Below are 27,987 nucleotides of genomic sequence, written 5' to 3'. Positions count from 1 at the left end.
TGCCGCCGCGGGCCGGGCAGCGGAGCCGAGCCGAGCCGAGCCGAGCGGAGCGGCCCCTCGGTGGTGCGCGGTGCCCCGAGGCTGCGGCGGCCGGCGGGGCCATGGCGGCGCTGGGCTCGGCGGTGCTGCGGAGGGGCGGCGGCGCGGCCCCCCAGCTCCTGGCCGTGGCCCTGTCCTGCCAGAGCTGCCGGCACAAAGCCACCGGGGACAGCGGGCACGGGCAGCCCCGGGAGCAGCACCCGGCGGCCCCTGGCAGAGTCGGCGGCCAGCCCGTGCTGGCCGAGGGCGCCGACACCAAGACCTACCTGTGGGCCAGGTACCACGAGATGAAGAAGCTGGTCTACGGTAAGGGGCTGCCACGTCCTGCCGGGGCCGGCCTGCCCATTCTCCTTTCTCCTCTCCTTTCTCCTCTTTGTATCCCGGTGCCTTTCCCCGCCCCGCAGCCCCGGGGATGTGCCCGGGCTGTGCAGATGCCGGGTTAGGAGCCTTTCTCCCCGGCCACGCCACCCACATCTCCCATCGCCCGCGGCTCCCTGCCGTGGTTTTATCTCACTGAAATCTGGTCTTGATCTTCCTCTCCCCATCCTGTGATGTGCAGATTCCTTCTCTGCAGATTCACCCGCTGGACTCAGCGTTGCAGGACGTGCAGGGTATATAACTTTTCATACCTACCCTCCGTACATTGTGGGCAAATGGTCTAAATGAAGGGCTGGTTGCCTTTTTCTCCAGCTTGCCCTTGGCTGGCGTGTGGAATCGCGGTTGGACTGGGACAAATGGGGATGCTGAGTGAAGGGGTGACAAGTCCAAGTCGCCACTGGCACAAGGGTGATCCTGGAGAATACTGATGGTCCTGGGGTGTGTCCTGCTCCTGAGCTCGGTTGTGCTCCCCGTGTCACACCTTTTGCTCATGAGGGCGTTTTTGCTTCTCTGACTCAGAAGTTACCTGGCTCTGTGGGATACTTTGAAATCCTTCCAGGCGAGGAGAGAACTCAGAGTGCTCACCAAATCTGTCTGTGTGTAAAACAGGATTCTGTTTTTTTTTTTTTGGCAGCAGCAGACCTCCACCGTATTAAACTCTCCTAAAAATAGCTTTAATGACATGAGAGCAGGGATCCTTTTCCTGTTGGTTTCTTGATTCTTGGAATGCTGAAGGTGGGCACTGTAGAGAGTTAGGAACTGTGAGTTTGTGCCTGCTCTAACAGAGCTCTCCCTTGGCTTTTGTTTACCCAAGGGCTCGGATAAGGACGACAGTCAACCATAGGCATCTGGAAGAACTTTCTCCCTCTTCTGAGATAGGCAAGGTCTGTCATTCCTTCCTCCCCCATCTTCCAGTCCACTGGATTTGGCATAAAATCTCGGGTCCCTCATGAGGCTCAAATGTAAAGGAATTGGCTGCTGATCCATTAGGTGCTCAGCCTGCTGCATTCCAGGGTGAGAGCTCCTTTCCCAGCACCGTTGAGGGCAGTGCAGGATGCTGACAGAGGACTGGAGCTTTGGCAATACCCTCCAAGACTGAGTGGTGGTTTTAGCCCCACGGCTTGAAAGAAATTCCAATTTGCAATGCTTGCATTGCTGTTTGGACCTTGCTCAAAAGCATCATTTTCTTTTCCATAATGGGATTGAAGCCATAAATGCAGATGTGTGTTAATAGGCTGTGTCAGGGTCTCTTGGCAAAATGCTTGGTTTGCTACGTGAGGTTGTGAAGTTTGTGTTCATATAACTCTGTTGTAGTGCCAGAGATACAGTTATTAATTGAGGTGGAGCAGTAATCACCGGTAGTAAATGCAAAATGAAGTCAAGTGAAGTAGCCCAAGTGTTACAGAGCAGACTCTTCACAAACCTTCAGGTAGCCAGCAGATATGTTGAAGGCCCTCCTTTATTTAAAAAGTAGCTCCCCAAACTGAAATTTCAAGACTGTTGTTATTCAAGTATTGTCAGGAAGAGACAGAGTTGGTCCAAGTTGGTTTTAATTGTTGCTTTGATGACTAAACAGTTGTGCAGAATGTGGTATCAGTCTGTTCCTTCATGCTTGGTTTCTAACTCTGGTGTGAAGGTGAATGTCTTCTCAGTATTGCCCTCAGTATTGACACTGAGCCTGGGCAGACTCCTGTGGTGCCTCCTCCTCTTTCCCCCTCTGAAAGGCCACCTTTGTGCAGTCCCTTGTCCTGTGTTGTCACTTATTGCCACTGCTTTGGAGAGAGCTCCCTGCCAGGAGAATTCATTGTGTATTTTCAGACCAGTCCTTGCTTAGGAGCAGGTCCAGGGAGCACTGTTGCATTTCTGCACCATAAATGCCGACTGAGTCGGGCAGGGGAGGATGTGCAGGATGAGTTTCTGTGCAATAAAGCTCAGTGGTGGTGCAGGTTTGGGGCCAGAGCAGACACACAAGAAGTTCTCAACTCGTATAAACACATCTGTGCTCTGCCAGGCTGGAGTGGGGTGATACAAATGACAGGTCATCGCTGTTACACAAAGAGAGCCTCTGAGGTCAGTGTTGACTCAGGAGAAACTGTTCTCTTCATCATCCCCCCTGCCTATTGCAGCACTGGCTCTTACCACCAAATCTCATTACCTGTAAAAATTTGAGGCACTTACTGTGCTTTGGATTTTTTTTTCCTCTGGCAAAAGGAAAAGTACATCCACAGTAGTCAGAGGGATGGAGTTGAGCAAGGCTTGCTGTTTTGTGATCTGATAAATGTCAAGGAAGGTTGATAAGCCCTCTCAGTAAACTTTGAAGTCTTGCACTCTAGGAAACATCCAGTCCTGAAGCAAGAAGACTGCCAAGCCGGTGGCTTTGGCTATAAGCAAGTGTTTTTTCCTAGGTGTTCCAAATCTGTTAATAGTGGCTATGTTAACTCAGCTTTTCTAGGGAACTTTTACAATATCTGAAAACTTCTTGACTCTGCATGACAAGTTTGAGCATGGTTAAATGTGAGAAGAGCCAGAACTGGAAGAGTGACCAGTTATGGAAACTTTCCAATTCTGCTTTCTTGGATATAACCCATTTTTCTTGTGAAGAACTCTTGTAGCATTTATCTAGTGCCTTTGTGTATTTTAAAAATGTCATTTTGGAATGAAATTATACTTTTAAAGATTGCTTTTAGTTAATGTAGATTTCATTGGCAGGAAATCACAAAATCTTTAGGCATAATGGCATAAATCCAAGGTCTTTTAACATGGTGTCTCTGAAATTAAATGGTCTTTAGATAATATTATTTCCCTCCTACTCTATTGGTAGAAGGATTTGCTTTGGCTGGTGGGAGTGCTTTGCAGGAAGTGGCACAAAACACTTCAAGAGGATAAAGGGCTACTTGGAAGGGAGGAAAACTGGCAGTTTGTCTTTAGAAAGCAACTTAGTGTGAACAAGGGAAACTTTTCCATTCATGAAGAACATGGAGGATGGTGGCCATCTGCTTCTCTGTACCCTTCTTTTCCCTGCTTGTCTTACAAAGAAATTAATACAGATGTCTGCAGTGTTGGACTTCTGGGAGTACAAAGGGTGTGAGGATGCCGATGAGCTGCCTTGTTTGTGTACAATTAATTCTTCACTAACATGCTGGACCTGAGGCTGAGATAACAGGAGCGTTTCCTGCGGGATGCCGTTGGCACCCCGGGAGATCAGAAAAGCAGGAGACCGTGCCTGGCACCTCCTGCCCAGAGCGTTTTTCACATCAGAAGGGGCCAGATGGTGTCTCTAGTGGCTGCTCACAGTTAATTACCTGCTTTTGTTTCCATCTCTGCTCTCCTGTTGGGTTATTGCTTTCTAACAATGCAGGTTATTGCCTGGGACGAGACACCTGTACTCTCAGGGAGACACCGATTTAAGCAGCTGTCCAGGTTCTCACAGTGGGAAAATGAAGGAGCTGTGTGTTTATTTTGTGTTTGCACCCAGGTGTAAGAGATGCACGATACCAAACACGCTTTCTTGTGGTCTGCCTTTGCTGCTGAATTTCAACATGTGCCTTAGACATGTAGGCACTTCCCTAAAAGCTGTCGGAGCTGCAAACAGGAGCAGATTGTGCAAGCAGGCAGATTCCTGGGGCTGCATCCAGTGCAAGAGCAGCTTTTCCCACACTGTCCTCCGATGTGCTCACGCTGCTTCTCCCTTAGATCAAACTTCCTAGGGGAAGTGCTGAGCAGGCAGTGACTAACTGATATTGTCTGCCTCTCTGGTTAGGACCCAGACAGAAAGAGTAGCTGGGATTATTGTTCGTTTCGGTCTTCATTTTGTTTTGTGTGGTTGTTTACTTTGTATCTGTCCAGCAATCAGTTATGGTGTCTTGGCAGAGTAAAAGCTATCGTTCTTGAAAAATGGCATCTTCATGAGCTTCTGGTGGGTGTCTGTTTTAGTTTAACAATTGCCAGGGAATCTGAGACAAAGATCCCTGGCAGATTACTGCGTGTGGAACATCAGCAGCGCCCAAGCCTGCAGCCCAGGACTTGATTAAGCACTAAGGATTGGTAACCACCCAGGAGGTTATCTTTGAAAAACAAAGAAAACAAAACACCACAAAAAAAGCAAACCAAACCCCCAAACAAGCATAATTAAATCAAGCTTCTTGAAACCTGGCTCAGTAACGCTGAGGCATGTTTGGGTTCTTGTATTGAAACTGATTTTGTGTGTGCTCCCAGGTTGTGTCTTTTCCCTGCTATAGTTGGAACTTGCATGGAAACTGTGTGAGTTTAAGGAGACAAAGACCTGCAGCTCTGTTGAGGAGGATGCTGCAAAAGGACAATTACACTGAGACAAAGGTCCATCATGAATCTCTAGACTGAACCTCAGAGATTTCCTCCTTCCCAGAAGAGCAGTGACTTTGAAATTACTGTAAATTCAAGATGCAATACAATGAGGGGAGTAGAGCAAGCTGAGAGTTGTGAGTGATGTGGAATAGGAAACACAGCAAGGAGCTGTGTGGTGCTTGGGGTAGTGAACGTAGGGAACACGTTGTGTGTGAGGCAGTGGGTGTAAATCATTTTGGCTGGTGTGCGCATCCCTTTTCAGCCCTTAGGGGGTAAGAGAGAACACGCTGTGTAAGTGAGTGACAAAATGTGGGTGGGGAAGAGGCTATCAGAGGACAGCAGAGAGGCTCTGTACCTTGGAGGCTGGCAGGGATCAGCATTACTTCACTCAGTGAGTCTAAATGTACTTCATAAATTGTGCTGTGGCACAGTAACTGCTCATGCTTCTGATCACAGACAGGACTTGCCTGGTGAAGCTCAGACTGCCCTCTCCTTTTTACAGAATTCTACTGCTCTCTTAGTTTTCCCTGACAGTATTTTTGCAAAAGTTGTGGCCAGCATGTGTGGTTGGATCTAGAAGATTCTCTTGTCTTCTGTGAAAAGAGAGGTGAGATTCAAGGCAATGGTATTTTGTGATGCTCTCAAGCTATCAAAATGTGTTGTCCTGAATCTGTTAGCAAAAGGGGAATGTTGGAAGAGCTTGACCTCTCTGTAGGGACACTGTACCAGCAAGTTGGGTGCATTTGTCATGAAAAGAAAAAAGTGCTTTAATAGAAGAGGAAAGATCTGCACATTTCCCCTGAGATGTGATTATGGTTGTGTCATTGTTTTCCTTGTGGGGAATAAAAATAATACCCAGCAAATCCCAGTGTGATAAAGGTCTTTCCACAAGTTGACTGGAGGTGAGGACAGGAAGTGGAACTTTGTTTATTTATGGTGCAAAGAACATTTATGATTAAAGGATAAAAATTGTCATCATCTGAATCCTATTTACATTTCCCATCTTTTAAAATCTCGTTGGAAAGTGCTTGGATCGCATCCGCTCTCCTAAGCCTCTTCCAGGAACTTTGCCACCAGCAGAGCACTGACAACAGAGTTTTTGTTCCTGGTGTGTAGCCAGTAAGTCAGCCCTCCTGCCTTAATATGCTGCTTTATTTTCTAGTGATTCCTCTCCACATGTTCTGGTGAATTGTATCTGAAGGCCAAAGGGAGGTCAGTTGGGAGAGAAGTATAGGTATGTTTTGTTACATAGTGATTGTTTTTTCCCTTGAGAAAGAAACATTTTGAAATATTTGAATCTATTTTTTGGTTACCTCTCGGAATTAGGGCTCACAAAAGAATTTCAGACTTTTGCCTGAATTCTGTTATAATTCCAGACAAAGTCTTTATTGGGAAGGGCTGGTATCTCTTTCTAATAATGTATTTTTTGTCCTAGACACAGATGGAACTTGGTTTTATAGTAAGGAAGCACTAAAGAACCAGGACAGGGGCCCTTGCTAAAAGCCAAAAGTTAAGGTAGGAAAAGAAAAAAATCCTACCCACTGATGCTGAGTAGGATCTGGAAAATTCCTGCTCTTCTTCTATCATTCAAAGAGACAATTACTCATCTTTGAGGAGGGAGGAAAGGTCTCCTTCCCCTTTGTCCCCATCGGGGTTGTGACCAGGCAACCTACTACAAGGAACTATTTTTATTGCTCTTTCTTGCAAGGGACAGTTCTCATGGAGCAGGAAGCCCGTGAGAAGATCTGTTCTTGCCTCTCCCATTGCAGTGGAGGGAAAACTCTCTTTGGACTAGCTCTGGGAAGGAATCTATATGTAGGTAGTTTAGCTGCTTGGTCACTTAACCCCATTTTCTCAGTGGTCTCAGTGTTATTCCCAAGGATCTTGAGCAGTAACCCTGTTTTGCAGTGACAAACCACATGCAAGGACTGAGCTGTGTCCACAGCTGTTTATCAGAGGAAAGCAGATAACTTGTTGCTATCAGTACTGCATGCTCCAGGAGCATAACTTAGTATTTTTCACATGTAGGTGTTTGTACAAAACTTTGGTTTTTCCTGCCCATTAACACAAAAATTTAAAAAGTCTTACTGGTACTTGAAGGATTTCTCTAGTCTGGTTGCCTCTGTGAGAAACAAAAAATGCCAAAAGACAAACTTCAAAATTTCTGATTTGGAATAATCTAGACTCTTCCAAGAGGACAGTTGGCCTGTTTGCTTGTGTGAGTCTAAAGTGAGGGATGTGTGTTTTTGTGGTGATTTCTCACAGCTGCCTTTCACATTGAAGCCTGCAGAAACTGCAGCTGCTCTGAGACAGAAATCTGACACTTCAAACTTCGGGTCTGCTTTGCTTCATGTAGACCAGAGACCAGGGGGCATTGTTTTGCTGCTTCCTGACAGAAAAGGTCAGTCTGACTGTGCAGATGGACAGAGAGCATTATCTCCAGGTGCAGCCAGAGGTTTCACAGTGTGTTTTTTCGTGAGGAGATTACTTGAGTGAACTAAAGGCAGCAGCTCTGTGCTCTTTGCTGCTGCTCTGTGGCATTTCCAGCTGCTGTCGGGTCCAGAACAAAAAGTCCAAGCTTCAGTAAATGCTCTCAGTTTCTCTAACCTCTCCCCTTTCCCTTCTCTTAGATCTCCTTCCACCAGGAGTCTGCAATCTCCTCAACCCTGCTGCCATCTATGCCAACAATGAGATCAGCCTGGCAGATGTGGAGATCTATGGCTTTGACTACGATTACACATTAGCACAGTATTCTAATTTACTACACTCCATGATTTTCAACACTGCCAGAGACATCCTCATAGAACAATTCAAGGTAATGAGATGCTAAAAGCTTGCTGGTGTTCTTTGCATGCCCCAGACATGCCTGTGCAGGTATTGTGCACACATGTCAATTACTTCATTTATTGAGATAAATTTAGTATTTCACAATCTTTGATTGTAGAATTAATTTCCTTTGAGATAATTTAACTTGATGTACATTCCTGAGGCTTTATAAATGTGGAGTGGGAGCCTTAGTGTAAAAAAGTCCTGGTCAGCTGTACTCAGCTATGGGAGTTATGCCTACAGATTGCTGGCTGGAGGTGCACATGGAGGCAAAGCAAAAACCATAGGCCAGCACTGAAGCTGTGCAGGACTTGTGCTGGTCGATGGGATGATGCCTTAGAGCATGTCCCAGAACAGACACCCTTTGCAATGGGTGACTGCTTATGCATTTTTTCTCGTTATGTCTTTCTGTTTAGAGGGGCTCTGCAGTGCCAATCTTTGCCAAATATCTGCATTGGGTGGAGCTTATGAGAAGTGTCCTCACTGCCTCAGTGAATCTGATGCTTTTTCACTACTGTCTCTTACATGAGCAAAACTAGTTTTGGATATCCTGACTCTTTGTCTCATTCCATTCATCCACTTTCTGTGCTGAAGGGGCAAAATTAGGCAGGGCTAAACGAGCTCAACAGGTGCAATGATTTTGTTGATTATCTGATGCTTCTGCTCTAATTATATCCCTGTTTGTCTTCCCAGTATCCGGAAAAGCTTGGGAAGTATGACTACATTCCAGGGTTTGCCATACGTGGACTTCACTATGATGTACAAAAGGTAAGCTGTACAAAGTTCACTCTCCTGGGCTTTGTCTCCCACTGTTATGTTTTTAGTGGAAATACTTTATGTCATTGCTTGCAGTAACATCTGCCACCATATGACCAGTGAATCTGTGTGACTGTGCTTTTCACTGCTTGGGTTCTTCCCCAAGGAAAGATGTCTATTGGGCCAGCCTGACCTCCAGCAGAACTGGACATTCTAGCAAAGTAAACAGCCTTGCCAATTTAAGTCAATTAATTCCACGGGCTAATTAATAGAAAACTGAGCTTGTTTATGTGATCATTTCTGCCTTTCAGGAAATTTAAACAACAAAACTCAATCCTGCATCTACAAGTACTTGCCAGGGGCAGAGGCATAATGTCTTACGCTAATAATAGAAATGACTTGTCAGGAGAATGCTTTAGGAAGCCTTCCCCACCCCCACCCCGAATAATAGGACTGTCTGGAATAAGATCCAAGCTACTTGAGATGCATACTTTTTAGGAACAGGGGCAAGCTGAGTGCAGGCATTAGCTTTAACCCTTTTCAGTGCTTTGGTCCGATTCCCTGAAAGGCTGATGCCCAGTGATGTCATGCTGGCTGCTGCAGCCAGGTGGGAGCACAGCTGAGAAAGTTGCTTTCTTATATTTTGAGTTTGAGCAAATTCAGGGAAGCAGACAGTGCAGGCTGGAATGTGTGTGCTGTTCTCCAGCAGGAGGGGAAAAAAAGAAAAAAGAGAATGAAGGAAAAAACTGTAGAGATTTTCTGTCTTTTGTCCTAACTGTGGAGACAGCATGGCAGCAAAACACTCATGCCTTTGGCCTTACCAAGCAGTAAGTAGACCTGTGGGAAACTGAAGGTTCTTTCTCTGTTTAAATCTTTGGCTGCTGTATTCAGAAACACAGGCGAGTGGCCTGGCCAAGCAAAGCACCCTTTGAGTGGGTAGAAAGTAGAGAACTCTCTTTTCTCAGGATCAGAGTTTGCAAAACAGAGAGAAATCTGAGTTTTGCGTAAGTGAAACTTGCAGCGTATTTGCCTGCACTCCTCATAGATTACTGGGAGGTGTGCCCACAGTGTAACAAGATGCACTGATACAGTGTCCTTAATGAAGAAGTTTGATACCATGTTCCTTGTGCAAGCTGCGGCATGATGTGGGTTTAGTGTGAGGCTGCTTTCCATGCCCAAGGATCTGTGTCACAGCTTCAGGAAGATGGATGGAGAAGAATGGCTCATGATTAGGGGAGTCTGATAGTAAAAATGCAAAGGAAGCTCTGTTACCAGCCTGGTCTGCTCCTGAACATCCCTCCTTCAATGTCTTCTGGAGAGGGGAGAGCTCTTGTGTGAGGACAATGACTGGGTGCAGCTGTGCTCTGAACTAAAACTTGCCCACTTAGTTCTGCTTAAGACAAATGTGGGGGGAAATAGATCTGTGCACACAAAGCTCCTTTGGAATGTGTGTTTTCTTGAAGGGAGATGAGAATAGACTCTGAGTCACAGAAATATTGTTGTCCCTGTTTTTCAACTGCATCCCTGCCTGCCTACAAACTGGGGTGTGAGAGACTTTGGCTCATAGAAAGATGGTCTTTTGCCAGAGAGGCCAATAAAAAGTCACAGTATGAATAAGTGTGTCTAAAAGTAGCTGGAGAATAAGTGCTGTCTAAAGTGCACAGATGTGGGATGCTCATACTGAACTTTATTTTCTAAATGTCATTTGTGTGGAACTTCACACTTTAGTAAGGTTTCAGTGTAAATTTTAACAATAACCCAATTCTAACAGTAAATATGTATCCTTTATCACAGAGTCTCCTCATGAAGATCGATGCCTTCCATTATGTCCAGCTGGGGACTGCATATAGGTCTGTCAGTTCTGAAAATCATTTTCTAAATGCTTATATATGCAAAAATAAATCTCTACATCTAAGTGTATGTTCATGGCATATGTTGTTCTGCTTCTTTCCTGAGCAGAGCACAGTCTTGTGTGGCTCATCCTGTTTGCTCTTCCTTCAAATGCTTACCTGGCATATAATTGCAGGGAGTTATTTTTTCTCAAGCATTTCAAGCCAGGTGTGGGTGGGAAGACCTAGAGCTTTTTGTAATGGTTAATACCACATGTGGTCATGTACACGGTGTGGTGTTTTAGCTGCAGCATGGCTGGGAGCAAACAGAGCCAATAGGAAAGGGCTCCTCTGGATGTGCTTCACACACAGGCCCGTCTTTTCCAGGCAGGAGTGTATCCCAGCAGTGCTCTGCTGTGCTGTGGAGAGTGATCTGGATGTGCAAATTACACCTTAAAGCAACACAGACATGCCAATAAGTAATAATGCATCAGAATCTGGGCTCACTTTAGGTCCTAGATTTTTCCTTTAGATCTCCAAAAAGAGCTGTGTATGCTTTGGAATAAGTGGCTGAAACAGTGCAGAGCAAATTTTTCTCCTGAGAGTTGTATGACTGGAGACTGAGAAAATACCTTGCCCCAGAGGAGTGAGGTTGGTGTGTAAGAAGTAGTAATTTATAAATATCAATAGCAAATCTCCTGTAAATCCTATGATGCATTTCCTGAGCATGGAAGCCAATGTGATTTTTTTCCTTGCTCTCTGCCCTTTTGCTGTTAAGCTTCAGTCACAGTAAACACTCTAAGAATATTAAGAAGGGAGTTTCATAACCAGAGAGAATTGGCTTCTTTGAGTGCCAGCTCGGGGGGGGTGGGGGGACCAGGAGTTTGTACTGCCCCATATTTTACTTCACATCTTCATAAAGAGATTTTTAGTGAAAACACATTTTCTTTATTGTTTTTTCCTAGTGTCCTTTTGTAACTGTCTTTTTTCGAGTATCCTTCTTAACTGTCCTTTGCTGTTGAGCACAACTGAGGCAACATTTAACTTCTTAGATGCTGTATCATAACTGAGTAGAAAAGGAGAAAGGGAAGGTTGCCAACTGCTTGAGCAAACAGTCATCAAAATTGTGCAAGAAGTAAAACCTGCAGCAGTCAGGTAACCTGATGTTACGAACTGCACAGATCATCCATACTCCTGTTTTTGGTGTTTTGGGAAAAGCAGCTTTCTCTGTTGAATGGTCTTAGTCAAGATCTTGTTTAGGAAAACTGAATAAGAAGGAAACTCCATTTTCTGCAAGCCCTTTTCCTACACCATTTTATTAAAGGTGATGTGTCTCATGGAAACAACACCTCCAAACCAAGTCAGTTACTCAGTGCTGCCCAAGTCAGGTCGCAGGGCTGATTTGGAGGGGCAGTTCTGTCAGCAAATTGACAGCAGAGAAGTCTCTGGCTGGGCTCTGCTGGAATGTGGATAAAGCCCCTCAATTAACTTGTAGGAGCGAATGAGGTATCTCAAGAATGTCTTGGGAAAGATTTTATGTGGATCTCTGTCCAGCTGCCTGCCTATCTCTTTTGAGCAGGAGAAATGTTTGAGCTTTAGGAAAGAGCCTGTTGGCCTGTCCTGTTTTTCTCTACTGTTTGCAGCAATGTGCAGAATGTTGATTATTGACAAACTGTGTTGTTTTGTGTCCAGAGGGCTCAAACCGGTGCCTGATGAAGAGGTGATTGAACTCTATGGTGGTACACAGCACATCCCCCTGTACCAGATGAGTGACTTCTATGGCAAGGTATTGTAAGCCCTTGGCTGCTCTTTGAACAGCTTGGAAAACAGAGGGAATTGTGTGCACATGTAAATGACTGCAGCCCCCCTTGGAAAGGCTGGGTCCCCAGTGAGCTGCAGTGTGTGTTTTTGTTCTAGTGGGAATATGCCCCAGAGGTTATTTAGCAGTTTAGCATCTGAAAGACATCTGCAAAGCATTTCCAAATACCAGGGCTATTGGCCTAGAGCTGAGTGGCTTTGAAGACTGATAGGGAGATGTTCCCTGCTTGTTCCTTGGCCAAATCTTGCTCCCGAGCTACCGGGGCAGCCTGCTGTGCTGGTGTTTGCAGTGGTCTGTTTGGGAGGGGGTCTGTGTGTGTAGCAGCAGTAGGGTGCTTGCACTGCCTTTCTTTGGTTTTGGGTAGGGTTTTTTCCCTTCATGTTAAGGACCTCCCCCCACACTCCTTTAGAACTGCTCAGAGGGTATGATTTATAGGGTTGTAGTCCATGAGCGTAGGGAGTAGTAAAATACTGACATTCTGTCTGTAGGAGCTGTAAAAATCCTTTGGTTGCCTGAATTAGAGGAAGTGAGGAGAGATTTTTCTTCCTTGAGTGTCTCATGTGGTGCAGTGGCCAAACGGGACCTTCACATCCCTTCTCCCAGAGCTGCTTTGTTTCTTGCCTTAGTTCCTGTGCCTTAGGGGAAGCTGGAGGGAGAAGGGCACACTTCCTCTGGTAATACCCCTGAGACTCTGCTCTGTGAAGTTTCCAGCAAGGTCACTTCTTGATTTTTCTTTTTCTCTTTTGGGAACAATTAATCTGAGTGGTTGCTTTTTGGATAAGTATATAGTCTGTTTATAGCTCAATGATGTTTCCAGCTTTGAAATAGGACAATTTTGTTTAGGATTTGATCTCTGTCTGTAAACTGCCCTTGTTTGGCCTCCTCCTATCGAACTCTCCTCACTCCTGAGTCAAACTTGAGATGATTTTGTCTTTCTTATTTAAATAATTGTAAACATGAAACCTGCTTCAAGTTGTGGCCTTCTGTAGGACCAGGTGCTTATGCTGAGGTGCCTTTCTGTGCTCTGTATGTACCAGGTCCTTTCTTCTTTCCTGTAGTTGGTATTGAAAAATTTGGCCACAGAAATAGAGATATCAGCTCTTTGTGAAGAGTAATGTAATGGACTCCATGAACTAATAGGTGGATCCCAAAGAGAACAAAAGTATTTACAACTATTTTAGTATTACAGCTAGTAATGGTAAACTATTTTCACTATTACAACTACATAATTTTACTATTATATCAGTATTTACAATTAATGCAAATGCATTCATTTGCATTCAGGAATATCTGCTCAACCTGTGCCACTGAGTGGGGAATATTTCCCCACATTAGTGAGAAAGATGAAAGAAGGGTTGACTGTTGGTGTGAACAGGTGCAATGAGTTTGTGAGGAGGGAGCTTTTGCAGGGGTCCTTGATTTGTTCTCCTCAGTCTGCCATGCTGATGCTGCTGTGTGAGCAACAGGAAGGTTGCTAACAGGCTACAAGAGAGTGGGGCTGATACAGCTGAAGTGTGTAAATAGTCTCCCTTAAGGGTTTTCCTGGTTCTCTGTTAGCAGGAGTGTGTGGACAAATGCCAGCATCCCAAAACCTGCAGTAGGTGGGCACAGATCTATCCCAGGGTTTGACACTGCAGCTGGTGTGGCTTTACATGGGATGGCCTGTAATGAAGGTGGAGATCTCATGGGTGTTGTACAAAAAGCACATGTAAAGTTCTGAAAGCACACGCCAATTTTTGTCATGACTCCTGTCACTATGTCTGCCTAAGGAAGTCAAGGCCACTAAAGGGAATTGGGAGAGGTGGAACTTGGTAGAAAAAGGACACAAGGCACACAGATTAAATCCAAGTTGACAAGGTAAATCTTTGCTGTTAACACTGAACATTTACCTGTCTCCTCTGTACTTCAGGTATTGAGAGGTAGGAGAGGTCCTTGTTCTGCTGCACTCAGCTAAATCCCATACCTAGTTCAGTAGGAACTGCCTGTCTTTGTCCTTCTTGCTTCTTTCCCAGAATCTCTGAACAGGAAAAAAAACGATGAAGTCTGTTTACAGAATCTTTTGGTTTTGCTATGGAAGAAATATTCCCTTAGCAACCAGACATCAAAATGGACAGAAGTGTAGGAAGGATCCAGTGAGTATCCTGAGCAGCACCACTGTGTGTGGTGTGTGGCCCTTTGTGTTGTCTTCTGCTGCAGGTGAAATTGTCCTGTGCTGGGTGGATGGAGGTTGTAAAACCCTCAGCACACCAACATAGCTTTTGATTGCAGCATTTTTTGGTAATACACCTCAAGCAAAATGTTGTTTGTTGTTCCTTTGTCCTTTTGACCCCAATTTGTATTGCCGCAGGTATTGCCTTTAGACAGGGCTGGGCTTGTGCCACCCTTACCCAGCCAGGTAAGGGTGAGATGTTCTCTTGTTACACATCCTGGCATGACAGGGGCCACACATTTGTCATTAGGCAGCAGGGGCCCTGTCAGTTTTCACCATCTGCACCTTCTCTGGTTTTCTGGATGCTGCTTTCATGTCTGTCTTTCACTCAGCTCTAATAAACCCTTTCTGAAGGGGGCCAGTACTATCCTACAGCGTTGCAAGTTCACAGCTGTCAGTCCTGGATTGCTTAAAGCTCCTGCAGAGACATGATGGAACTGGATTGCCAGGGCACTGCTGGTGACCAGGGTCATGGGGAGGTTTGTGTGCTTCCCACATTGCTTTCCATATATGGGACCTTAGTAATTTCCCCATTCTGCTCTGGAACTTTATCCCAGGAAAATGAAAAAATTGATCCCAGTTTCATGTTGCAAGGGAGACTCACTGCAGTCCTCTGCACAGCTGGCACCTACAGAATAAACAAAGTTTATTTTACTGGAGAGCCTCTCTGGGCCTAAAGTTGGCTCTTGGCCTGCTGTTAGTTCTGTGATTGATAGGCAGTAAGGACAGCAAATCTGTATGAGAGCTGCAACTCTTCCTAATGCAAGGGGAGTTATTCCTTGGTCAGGATATAATTGTCCATTTCCACTTGACTGCTGGAGGTATGGAGTTCTTTTTGCTCTTTTTGCTTTGTCTTTTCTGTAGTGTCAGACAGGCACTGACAAATGGCTTGTTGGAGTGATTCTTACACTGCCTTGTGAAACCTCACTGGAGTGTGATTTGGGCAGCTTTGGTGCCCTGTGTCCAATGTCACAGCCTGGTTTAAGTGAGCAATGTGGCATCTCCAGCAAGGCTCCTGCTGTAGCAGAGGATTGTCTGTTGGCACCTGTATTAATGCCAAGGGTCCAGGTGGGAATCAGGGGTTGAAATAAAAATATTTGGGACTGACTCCCTTCCTCCTCCATTTTTACCCTGTGGTATTAATGATGCTGGGTTTATTTAATGATTTATGTGAAGGAGACACCTCTTTCTTAAGGCTGATGTTTTGGTTGAGAAGAGAGGGCTGCTTGCTGAGTGCTGGGACTTCCCACACTAGTGTTTTTTTTTTCTGTTAGCCTGGAATATATTTCAGATGATGCTGGGTGATGTGAGTTTGTTTGTTTGCTTTACTATTTTTTTTCCCCCAGTATTTTTGGTTTAATGTCTTCCTTTCATTTTTTGCTTTCCAGGGTCCATCACTTAAGCAGTTTATGGACATTTTTTCTCTTCCTGAAATGACACTGCTGTCTTCAGTCATTGATTATTTCATCAATCATGGCATTGAGTTTGACCAGGTGCATCTCTACAAGGACATATCTGTAAGTGAAAAATGTCAACTGCCCCACAACTCACGCCACATCAGAGCTGTGAGCTCTGCAGCACCCACGCCCAAGGGGTTGGCAGTGACCAGCCTGGTATGGCAGCTCTGCTGTCCCTTTATATCAAAGCATTACCAGGGAATATTCAAAGCTGTGTTTTCAGAACATGTCTGGGCTCTGTCTGTACTACAGAGCTGGTGTTTCTGGTGTACCTTGTGTAGGAGTGCCTAGGCTGCTTAGGCTTAAGGTCCTTTCATGGGAAGTATGTCACAAAGCTTGTGTAAATCTTTTCTGGTTCTGCAGACTGAAATTGTTTTCCTTAGTATCTCATTTTTCAAAGAATCTTGGTCTAGCCATGTGCCAAACAGTTCACTTTTTACAGTGATTGTTGTAAAACACCTGTTCTTGCTTGCTCTGAGAACCCTGTACCCCTCTCAGCTGCAGAGCAGTCTGATCCAGTGGGTGTAGCTTTCACGTGTCATTTACTCCAAAGTGTTAAGTGGCACTTGAAAGGGCTGTGTGGGATTATCAGCGTTGTTGGGACTGTTTGACTTCTTACTTAATGCTGTAGACAAGATGTGAGTGCTCGAGATTGCTGCTCTGGGTGACTTATGCTGACAGACAACACATTTTCCTTATTGCACTCCTTTTTCCATGGAGAAGGGTTTTTGGTTGGTACCTAGTGGGAATCTTAGACTCACCCACTGGCTGTTCAGTTCTGGGAGGGAAATAGGGCTCCATGGGGAAATGGGGCTCCATGTCTGTGCTGCTGCTCTGTGATAAGGATCCACCTGTCAGCTGTGTGTCCTGACCTTCTGTTGGTGCTTGATAGGAATGTGCCAGCCCATTCCCCACAAGAGCTTAACATATTTCAGGGGTGTTGTGTGTTTCTTCTCTTGGAGTGGGGAAAATGGGAAGAGGGGATACAGCTGATTCCTGAGGCCTGTTGTGAGGAGTATCTTTGAACTTTCTTTTGAGGTCAAATGGATGTGTTCCTAAGTGAAATCTTGAGAGCAGGGGGGTGGTTGCCATGGCTGATACACGTCCAGTGCAGGGCAACTGGTGTGGTCCAGCCCTCAGACTCCTGAGTGTTAATCCTGGCTTTGTCCTCTTGCTGGACAATCCCTGAGGAACAACTAAAGTAGGCAAAGAAGAGAGCTATGATGGAAAATCTGTGGCAATGCCTGAAATCTATATTGAAACCAGAAGAGTTCTTGCTTTTTTTCCAGTACAGTGAGGACAAATAAACATTTTTGCAAAAATTATTCCCTTGTAGTACCCAAGTTCAAGTGCAAAGAAATGCTTTGTGAATACAAACACAGAGATCCTTCTGTGCCTGCAGACAGGTGTCCCAGAGGATTTGCATAGCCCAGCACTGACATAACCTGACACCCTGCTGGAACTCTTGGTGGTACTGCTGATGCAGCCTGTGTGTTTAGGAGCAGGTTAAGTGCTATAGGCACTGCACTGAACCAAAAGGCAGACCCTGGGGTATGGGAAAGGCTGGAGCTGACAGGTAATTAAAGTAGTCCTGTCACACCAGTTTGGTCACTTCATATTTGAGAGTAAGAATGTACAGTTTATCCTGCTTCAGGCATTTTTTGAGTCCTGTTTGACACCTACCAATGCTCCAAGATTTTACCTGCAGAAACATTATAGTTTTCCTTTTTTAATTTTTTTTTCTTCTTTGTTTTTTGGAGGGCAAGAGTTTAGGCAAAGGGCACACTGAAATTTTTCTTCTCTGCGAAGGTAGTTTTGACACAAATCCGAAGTTCTGCTTGCTTTTAGTGACAGTGCTGGTTAAAAGAAAGTTGTTTTCTTCTAGAGCTCCTGCTCTCTGTTCAGGCTCCTTCCAATAAGGCAATAAGATGTGACCTCTGCCTTTTTGCCCTTCAAATCCACATGATGGAAAGAAGCTTCTAAAACTCAATTTTGAAGCAGTAATGCCTCCACCTTCATCATCCCCTTTTAAGTTGTAAACTGTGGTTCTCTCCAGCTCCGAAGGAATTTTTTTGGAACTCATGAGGTTTCCCCAGCACTGCCATGAGACCAGATAACTGTGTGGCAAGTGTCATTGTAGTGATGGCAGTGGTGAGTGTGGGACTCAGTCTGAAAGGGCAGTGAGTGTGCTCCTGAAGGGGCACACAGTGTAACAGAAATTTAGGTGTCCTGGGGAAAGGTAGCATTTGTTTACCTGTGTAAATTGTCAGGGATGAAAATGGTGCTGTTCAAACAAGCATTTGCATGTGCTAACACTACAAACTGTGTTGCTGCTCTGGAAATGGTTTTGTGGGTCTGGCATATCTTGCTGCACGGAGACTTGGGCAGAATCTCAGTTGGGTGTGTCCAAAAATTTGCTGTGTCTTGGCTTCTGGCCTGGAAAATAGAGGATATTTGGATGCCCTTGACAACATCTGTTTTAATTTGCTTCCCTCCCAGCTGTGTTTTGTGCCACCCTCCTAGTGAGAGCTTCTGCTCTGCCTGTGCACACTGCTCACCCAGAGCTGGGAGCCATGGCCCTCCTTGACTTTGGGGAGCACCTTGTGATCAGAGGTGCTCTCCTCTGCTGCTGTTCACCCTGGCCACACTACTGTCCTTTGGGTCATACCTGGCAGAGTTTCTATAGACACAGGGAGGAAGAAAAGCCACCTGGTGTCTGAGACAGCACAGTGTTGGGGCAGTAAATGGCTTTGGAGTAGCACAGCCTTTATTGCCTTGGAATCAGTGGGGTAAGATGTGCTCGTTTCCAAGTGCAGGAAGGAATTTGTGCTTTCACAGATAAGTTTTGAGGTTTTCCCCATTACAGTGCATCAGCAGATCCAGCTACCCTGTTCTTCTTTTGGCGTCTTGGTGAACCTTGCAGGCTCTGCAGCTTTGCAATGATGGAGTTGTTTTTTTTTTCATTCAGTAAGGAGGGGATGTATCATTACTACCTTTGTCCTCAGTGGTGGCAGTAGGTTTGCATGCTGGGAAACAGGAATGCCATGTAGTAAAACTGACACATTTTCCCCCCTGCTCTTTTCTTTAGGATGCAATTAGAGATGTTCACGTGAAAGGAGTGATGTACAAATGGATTGAAAAAGATCTGGGTGAGTTATATAGAGCTCTGGTGCCAAATTCACTTGTCACTTGCTCAGTCTTTCTCTTTAGATAGGACTGATGGGGATGAGGAATGACACTTTGTCACCATGGTGGTTCATTGCCTCCCTGCCTGAGGATCTAACTCAGACCTTTTGCATCTTTAGTAGTATAGTGGCTAGATTTGGTTTAGTTTGGTTTGGTTTATAGAAATGTGGTCAAGACTTATGCAAAGTGTTCTGATTGATGTTTCATTCTGATAACAGAACGGTACATTCTGCATGGGGATGAAATCTATGCTGTGCTGAACCGCCTGGTGAACCACAAGAAGAAACTGTTCCTTATCACAAACAGTCCCTTTAGCTTTGTGTGAGTACCATTATTGCTCATTAATGGTCACCATGGCACAGCAAGAGTTGTGCAGGGTGCTCCCTCCCCTGAGCACCTGGGATTTGTATGAGACAGGGTTTTATGGCAGTCATGGAGTTTTCTGGGAATTGTTTGTGGTGAATGTTGCACCCCCGGCATTGATCTCACTTCTTGAAGGAGTTACAAGGCTGTGGATGACCACAACATTACACAGCTGACACTTTCTATTGCCTCTAGCAGTGTTTGCTGTATCACAGACTTCCCTGGGCTTCCAGTGGTGCAGAAGAAAATGTGTGACAGCTTGAAACAAAGCACAACATCAATACTTCATACAACGAGACAACCTTGGGAGGTTCACAAATCAATGTTTTCTTCTCTGTTACTGAAATAAGAGTGAATTTAGGGCCTACTGTTGTAAAGATGCAGTGTTGGATGAAAAAAGGAGTAGTGAAGCTGTTAATTTTTCTGTTTCTTTGCCCTTAGGGACAAAGGAATGAAGCACATGGTTGGCAAGAACTGGCGGGACTTATTCGACATGGTCATTGTGCAGGCGGACAAGCCCAACTTCTTCACTGACCGGCGGAAGTATGTGACCAAGGGTTCCTGCAGGGAACTGCTCCTCTGGCCTGACAGAAAGCAGTGCTTTGCTAAGCATAGTCTAGCTCCAGGAGGTGTTCAGCCTTCCAGTGTTCTCTCAGATACTCTCTGAGGAGGCAAGAATTGACCAGGCTGGGAATAAGGGGATAGAATATGTAGAACCAAGCAGAAAACGTGTTTCTAAAATTGGCATGAGAGATGGCCATTTCTTGTCTTGAGAGTGGGACAAAATCATTCTTTCTTTCTCCTCTTCCCCGCAGCAAGTATCTGTGTGGTTTGTTTTTTGAGGTTTTTTTGGGTCTTGTTTGTATTGGATACATGCTGTCTGGGAACTGGCAGCTCTGGAAGCTTTTGTACGTGGCAGCTGGGTTTTGTGGTCAGATAGGAGCTGCCAATAGACAGGCTGCTGTCCTTACTTTGCTCTTTGGCTTCTTTGCTTTGGGAACTTGTGTCTGCTTAGTTGGGGGGATTGGTCTGTTCTTTTCTTTGTATGCATTTTCCTCCCCCACTACCCAGACCGTTGGCATATACTGGAGTTAACCAATGAAATGGAATGCTGTGTAAGCTGTGCTGGCCTGGTAAAGGTTTTTTTCATGGCCTGCAGGTGAAGTGCTTTACAAGCACAGCCTGGATCTATGATGATCTGGCCCTCTTGGAAATAAAACCTATGGCTGCCTGGTGCCTAAGATCCACTCATGGAGTGGAGAATGTCATGGCAAGCCTTCAGGAAAAACAGGAGACAGCTCGGCTCACCTGGTGAGCTCAGCATGGGGACTGCTTTCCATCCTCTCTGCAGACTTGCTTTATCCTATTATGGCATTCTATGGTCTTTGTTGGGCTGGGGCATAGCCAGGTTGGAAAAGCACACAGAGTGTTTCATGGCAAAGCCTTCTTGGCCTTGGCATTTCAGAGGGAGTCATTATGGTTATTTTCTTCCTCTCTGTATGTGAAAACAAGAAGAATTGTTAGGGATTTTGGAAAAAAATTGTTACAGTCAATGGGAAGCATTTTGAAAAGGTATTTCCCTTTCATGCTTTCTCTTTCCCTGAGAAAATAGTGCAGAAGGCCCAGAAGGTCATTTAGAACTCATATAGAGCTTTTATTTAAAGTTGTAGGTAAACAAGTTTTGTGATTCAAATGTTCTGGTTGCTGGGTAACAATCATCAAAAATCAAAAGAAGTTGACATCTCCCCCCATTTTTTCCCAGACCTTTTCGAAAACTGGATGATAAAGGCTCACTGCAGTGGGACAAAATAAACCAGCTGGAGAAGGGAAAGATCTACAAAGAGGTAAAATGAATGAGTGCACAAGGGATGTCAAGCAGGAGTCTGAAATGGTGGGCACTCATAACACGCCTGCAGTTTCAGAAATCACTGGAAAAACAGGACGATCTGCTTGGTCAGGGTGAGGGGAAATGATGGGCTCTGCTGTGGGATGCTTGTTCATGTTTGGTGTTTAAAAAGTAAAATACAGAAGTCCTTGAAAAGGGGTAGAGGGTGTGCTTGTAAGAAGGGCTCAGGGCTCTGTGCTGCCTGTGGGCAGTGGGAGACAGAGCTCCCTCTGTCCTCAGGAGCTCTTGCTGGCCTGGTAGGACACTGTCCCCCAGAATGCCTTCAGCATGGTCTTGGCACTAGGGATGGAGGGACAGGGACAAGTGGGAAAAGGCAGAGCAGGGGCAGGTGACTTAAGGTGTGGGGTACTTGCTTTTCTGCCCAAGGGAACCTGTGCTGAGTTCCCTCCTCCAGGCTGGGTTTTCCTTGCTGCTGCCTTGTTTGTGTGAGATGGGGTGGTGGGGAAACATCCCCTGGATGTGTGGGAGGAGCCAGTGAATGTCCCCTGCCCCTGTGTACAGTGAAACCTTCACCCTGGGAGGTCTGCTCTGATTGTCCAGCATGGCCAATTGAGCACTTTTCCCTCAGCTCTTCCGATTGTCCTAGTCCTGAAACTCTTGTCCTGGAGGGGCTCCCAAGAGTCTGGTAGAAGGTAAAAAGGCACAGCTCTCTGAAACCTGTTGTGCATGCAAAATATCTTCCACACCTCACTCCAAATTGTTCTCCATAAGGTTAGAAAAGGTGGACTTGTGTAGAATAAAGAAATAAGGAATAAAGAAACAAGGGTGATCAAATAGGGTGCAAAGCATCAAAGAGGGTATAAAACCTGGCTCCTGACTCTCCCCTTCTGGAAGGACTAGCATGTCTGAAGATGAGCTGCAGCTCTGGTGAACTTGCTGCTGTGGGTGTTGTCCCTGCAGCTGTTCTGTCCCCTGAGACAAGTTGCATCTGGCTTTAGGACGGTTTGTTCTTGATTATTTGAGCTGTCCAATCCCACGGGAAGAAACTGTTAGTGAGATTGAGGTCAAGTAGCTGGGACCTGACCTGTGGTAGCAGAGTAGGTCATGTCCTTGAGAGTGCTGTTGGGAAACCTCTGTCTGGTGGGTCTGCCAAAGTGCTGGGCTGGTGTCCCATCCTCTGCCAAGATCTAGGAGCTGGGAACATGCTAGTAGAGCTCATTCCCAGTGGATTAGCTGCTCCCTTAGGAGAAAGGCACACCTCACCCATGGAGTTTATTGCTGCATTAAATCCTGCTCTTGATTCACCTACATCTTGTGGCCACAGGTTTCCCACCCAAGTGAATAGTGCACTGAGGAAGGGAAAACATGAGGGAGGAAGGTGGGCTGGGTAGCATTTTGGGCCCCTCTCCAGTTCTTCCCCACAATTATATTTATCTGACTGCATTTAGGTTGTTGCCTAACTTGTTCTTAGGATGTGATGAAGCCCCTGGTTGTAGCCCACCCTGTCTCCAGGATTTTTGGTTTCTTGGAGTGCCACAATACATTTCTTTCTGGCACGTGTTAGTGGCAATGGACCTGTGCTGGTGGTGTTGCCAGGGGGCTCTGAGCTGTTCTTGTCCTCTGAAGCAGGCTGGATGGCAGATTTTTGCTGTGGGTATCCCATGAATGGGACCTCGGGGATTGGTGTTTTGCCCTAGGGACTGGGAAGTGGAAGTGATGCCTTCTAGTCCCTTTGTTCCAACTGATCTGGTGTTTTCTGTATGTGCCAAGTTTGTACTCCCATCCCTCTCCAGATCTGTGACCTTGGGGGAAAGGAGGGCAGGATCTGGAGGTCTCAGAACAGGTCTGTGGCTCCGTGGAGCTCCAAGCACAAGTTTCCTGGCTGTCAGGTCCATTGCTGTTTGAGGTGACTGGAGCACAGCAAGAGGACTCTCCTCCTTCCAAGGCTGTCCTCCATTTCCTTCTCTGCCAGTGGCTTCCTGAGCAGCCCTCATGTGAGCAGCAGCAACTTTGTGTCCAAGAAGTGCAGAGGCTTCTCAGTCCTGTTTCTGTGCTGTTGAGGGAAGTCTGCTCAGCTCCAGGGATGCTGCAGCAACAGAAGGCTCAGCTCCCTAGTCCTGGGCAGCCTTAGCTGTACATACAGCAAACTGCCAGTGGCTGCTGGGGGGCTGCCTTGTGTGTGGGGCTTTCTGGCCAGGCTGGTGCTGGTGCTGGAGGGTGCTGGCTCCCTCCTGCCACTGGAGACTGGCTCTGGGGATTGCTGCTGAGCAGCTCATAGGTTTGCACTGACTGCTTGTGCTGGTCTGCTGGCATTGATGGGGCCATTTCCTTTCTTAGTGGGCTTTTTTTTCATGACTCATGTGGAAAACTTGTGTGGAGATGGAAGAGTAGTCCCTGAAGTGCCTTCTGTGCATGTATGGATGTTTGGAAAGCCTTGAAAGCTGCTTGGTGCTGTGCTTTAGCTGGTGCTTTGGGGTTTGGTTTGTTTTGCTCAGCTGTGAATCTGTGCAGGCTGCCTGGCTCTTTGGCTTGGTTAAACAATTCCCCAGGACATGTGGGTGCTGTTAATCTTTGGGGTTGGGATGTACAACAGCTCCTGACTCCAAAAGCCTTGCTTGGCAGTGCTCACCTTCCCTGTGGTGCATCCTGTGAGGTGAAATCATTATCACCTTGAGACCAACAACTAAACCTGGGGTTCTTTCTGCCCATCCTCAGGCTCTTCTAATTTAGCTGTCTGTTGGCCTCTAAACTGCCTCCTTTTGTTGACTTTTAAGACCATGTTGTCTTCTTGACTTGCTGTGCCCTAGACCACAGAATTTCCCCTGAATTCCCTGTTTGCAAAAACTCTTTGGAAGAAAGTGAAGTGAGGTGGGGAAGGAAAGAAGGGTGTATATAGTGGGGCAGAGAGTAGGTTGACATCCCATGAGAGTGCTCACACTTGCATGTGGTAAGGTGGCCTGTACCCGTGTTTCACTCTGAGCTCCTGTCACTTGCAGGGAAACCTCTTTGACTTCTTGAGGCTGACGGGCTGGCGTGGATCCAAAGTGCTCTACTTTGGTGACCATCTGTACAGTGACCTTGCGGTGAGTGAAATGTCTCTGCTCTCCAGTGAGGCGGGAGCCATCCCACACGGCTGCTGTGGCTGCAGCTGGGCTGGAGATAAGGCAGGACCTGCTCTGAGTGCTCAGGGCTGGGCTGGGTGCCCCTCTCCACAGGACACATAGGCTTCCCCACTGCTGTCAGACAGATGCAAGCACTGAAGAAAAGGCTCCTGAAGTACTTTCTTTGGGTAAAGTGTGAATTGAGAGCAGTTTGTATTGATCCGACCTTTTTAGGTGCTTTATGCAACTGATCTTAGTGACCAGGAGATGGTTGTTACTGGCACGGGCCATGGATGGCTGTCCCCTGAGAATGTGAAATGGGAACAAATACACTCTTCTAGGAACCAGGGTTGTGTTTGGCTTTCAGTCTTTATGTTGAATTCTTGGTTGTTTTTTCACCCTGACCTCCAGGACCTCATGCTACGTCATGGCTGGAGGACTGGAGCCATCGTTCCTGAACTGGAGACGGAGATCCGGATCATAAACACGGAGCAGTACATGCACTCCCTGACCTGGCAGCAGGCTCTGACAGGGCTGCTGGAGAGAATGCAGGTAAACAGCTCCTGGCTGAGCAGGACAGGTTATATGCTGCCTTCTGAGTTTGAATTTTGGGTTTACCATGGGGATTAGGGGATGTACCGTCTTGGCTGTTTTTCAAAAATACCTCACCCTCCTCCTGGTGCAGTGGGCTCTGGGTTTGTGAGTTACAGTGGGAATTGCAGGGAGCTGACGTGTGGCCTGCAGGACTGATAGATGTGATGCTTTCTACTGATGTCTTTGCAGATGTATCAGGATGCAGAGTCAAAGCAAGTACTGCTGGAGTGGATGAAGGAACGGGAGGAAATCAGGTAAGCATTTCCCCCCCTCACTTGTGAGGTCTCTTAGGGGTTTCCAGGCCCTGTTTTGTAACCTGCTTTGGGGACAATGCTGCTGCAGCTGCTGCACTCTGGTCTTGCCTGGTGTCACTTGCCCCTGGGTGGGGGCCATGCAGCAGTGCAGTCCTGCAGCCTGGGAGGTTGGACTGGTTTGAAGGCAGGGTGGGAAAGGGGAGTGCTGAGAGAGGTTGGTGGGCTGTCTGCTACAGAACAGGTGGAGTAAGAGTGCATTGAATATTCATCAGTCTCATTGCACAGGGACTGATCTGCATCATGGCCTCGGGAAGCCGTACTTGGGGTGATCCCCTAATCCCCCCTAATCCTCAGGGAGTGGGGTGGCTCAGGGCTAAAGAAGTGGGAAGAATCTGTGACCACAGTTTAGCTGCAATACACCATCTCTTTCTTCTCAGGTCTCTGACGAAGAACCTGTTCAACCCCCAGTTTGGAAGCATCTTCCGCACATTCCACAACCCCACGTACTTCTCCCGCCGGCTGGTGCGGTTCTCTGACATCTACATGGCCTCCATCAGCTGCCTGCTCAACTACGACGTGAATTTCACCTTCTACCCCCGGCGCACCCCTCTGCAGCACGAGGCTCCGCTCTGGATGGACCAGCTGTGCACGGGCTGCATGAAAACCCCCTTCCTGGAGGAGATGGTGCACATCCGGTGAGGGGCAGGCACTGCAGGCACAGCAGCGCAGCCGGGGCTGCAGCGGGGCCGGCCCGCTCGGCCGGCAGCACCTCTGTCTACCACTAAAGGGCGTCTGACACTTGCGTTTGTGTGTAGATGGTGTGTTTATTTTCTCCTTTCACTGGCTCCATCCCTTTCCCTGAAGTGCACTGCAGGCTGGACAGAGGATGGGTGCTTGTGCAGGGAGTCCTCTCTAGGAGTAGGTGAGATGGAGGGGCCAATGCTGGTGGATGGGACACTGCCCCTCCCTGCTCTGTGCCCAGACAAGTGGCTCAGGCATGGAGCTCCACATCTCCAGTGCTTAGTGAGAACAACCCACAGGAGGTGTGACAAGGTGTGCCAGGTCTATAGCTGCCCCTACAGCCTGGGACTGCGGCAGGAGTGACTCTGCAGATGGACAGGGAGGGTCAGGGCTGCCAGCTGGGCAAACAGTCAAGCCCAGCAGTGAGTGCATCAGATGACAAAGTAGCAGCAGTGTTACCAGTCCAGCAGCCCTCAGCCCCATCCCACTTCCCACCGACTGGTCTGTCCAGCTGGGGACTCTGGCAGGTCATTGGGCAGGATGCACAAGCCTTGGGTGTGGGAGTAGGTCACAGGGTCTCAAAGGTACTGTTTGGGACATGGCTGGTTTTTGAGAAAGCTTAAAGCTGTGCACTGTTGGTATTTCTGGGTTTGGTGCCATGTGGCATCAATACTTTGGCAATTGATGTGGTATGGTCTGTTGGAGCTGCAGAGGGATGTGTTCAGCCCTTCAGGGCAGGGGCAGGGTTGGCAGCAGAGATGGTGACCTTCCATCTATGTTCACTGAGGTGTGGCCTAAGGTGGCTGGAGGGCAGATGAGGATGTTTGGGGAGGGGGCTAGTGTGAAGTGCTGTGGGGAGCGTGGCCAGGCAAAGCCCTGTGGTGCCTCCTCAGCAGAAGGAAGAGCAAAGAGCTGCTAATAGTAATGCCAGAGGCTATAGGATAGGACAAGGGTGACAGTCAGGAGGCTCAGGAAAGGTGAGAGCCGATTTAGGATGGCAAGTACAGAAAGTGGGCTCTGCACCTGGCTCAGGGCCTTGCTGGTCCTGTTGAGGCTACAGACTGCCCCACAGCCATGCAGGGTGTTGGGGAAGAGGGCAGGTGAGGTGGAGAGGGGGTGTTGGGAGTTTGTGCCACTCTATACTGGTTGACCCTAGGAGACAGGAGATCATGCCCTGGGTGCTGTGTGGGAAGTGATGGCGATTGCCTTGGTTCTCCATCTCTTCCCCTCCCTGCCACACCATTTGCAGATGGCAACAAGGGTGACAGTGCCAGCTTGCTCAGGGGCAGTCTGTGTGGAAGTGACAGGGAGGGGAGAGGGAACAGAGAAAGGAGGGCCTGGCAAGCAGCAGGCACAGAGGTGAATGAGTGACTGCAGAGTGGGTAAAGGCTGTGGGTTTGGAGGGAGCTGGGGATGAGCAGAGGGGAAGGCACCAGGGACTTGTGAGCAATGGGCCGTGGTGATGGCTGTAAGGGCTGAGGGTGTCAGTGTGGGGGCAGCTGAGGAAGAGGAATCAGGGGGGTGTGGAGGACCCTGTGCCAGGACGTGTGACTCAAAGAAAGGCACAGTGCGTCACTCACACACACACACACACAGAGTCTTCTCCTGCATGTGCCTCCCCACAGCTCCCCAGGCTGGCCTGTCAGTCTGTCACTTGTGTGTCACTGCCTTGTCTTTGTGCCATGTGCCAGCCTCTCGCACACTTTCAAGATGCCTTGTGCTCAACTCAGTGGCTTGGACAATCTGTTAACGTGGCTGCTCTAATCAAACTCCTGTAGTAGGTGCATGTGGCACTTGTCTTTGTGCTGTGTGTAGTGTGTAGCTCAATAAACGTCTGCAGCATGTGTAACTAACTGACTAACCCGCTCACTACGCTCACCGGGGCTCCTCTGCCTGCCCACGAGGCACAACCACCGGCAGCTTGGGCTGAAGCCGGGGTGGGCATTGGGCAGAGCACGGAGCCCTTACAGCGGCAGTGCAATCAGGGGGACCCGGAAAGGGTGTTCGGGATGGTGACTGACGTGACTCGTACCTGACCATGGGGCATAGGATCGAGGCCCTGCGGGCCCCGGGGGATGCTGCACGTCAACACCGAGGGCCGTACGTCACTGGGAGCGGCCGAACCAGGCCCTGGGTGCTGGAGGTTCAGGCAGGCACCACCTCGTACAGGCGCCGGGCGGGGGCGAGAAGGGGCTGGAGCTCCCACCTGCTGGGGGCGGCCGCTACCGGCGGGGCGGGCGCTGGGAGGGCGGGGCGGCGAGGCAGG

The 27,987-nt window shown here is 47.5% G+C and overlaps 1 protein-coding gene across 1 annotated transcript; it reads left to right on the top strand.

The window, feature by feature from the left end:
- The first annotated feature begins 14 nt into the window (after positions 1-14).
- On the top strand, positions 15-27,671 carry NT5DC2 (5'-nucleotidase domain containing 2). The gene is made up of 14 exons (XM_083869705.1): positions 15-345; positions 7,371-7,555; positions 8,260-8,334; positions 10,117-10,172; positions 11,844-11,937; positions 15,568-15,696; positions 18,725-18,785; positions 19,041-19,143; positions 19,627-19,728; positions 20,948-21,029; positions 24,028-24,114; positions 24,544-24,684; positions 24,916-24,980; positions 25,418-27,671. The coding sequence occupies exons 1-14, from the start codon at positions 102-104 to the stop codon at positions 25,677-25,679; spliced, it is 1,686 nt and encodes a 561-aa protein (XP_083725831.1). The 5' UTR covers positions 15-101; the 3' UTR covers positions 25,680-27,671.
- The last annotated feature ends 316 nt before the right edge of the window (positions 27,672-27,987 follow it).

Source organism: Zosterops lateralis, assembly GCF_965231275.1.
Source record: "Zosterops lateralis genome assembly, chromosome: 11".
NCBI classification, from domain to species: domain Eukaryota; kingdom Metazoa; phylum Chordata; class Aves; order Passeriformes; family Zosteropidae; genus Zosterops; species Zosterops lateralis.
This window is presented reverse-complemented; position numbering and strand designations above follow the sequence as displayed.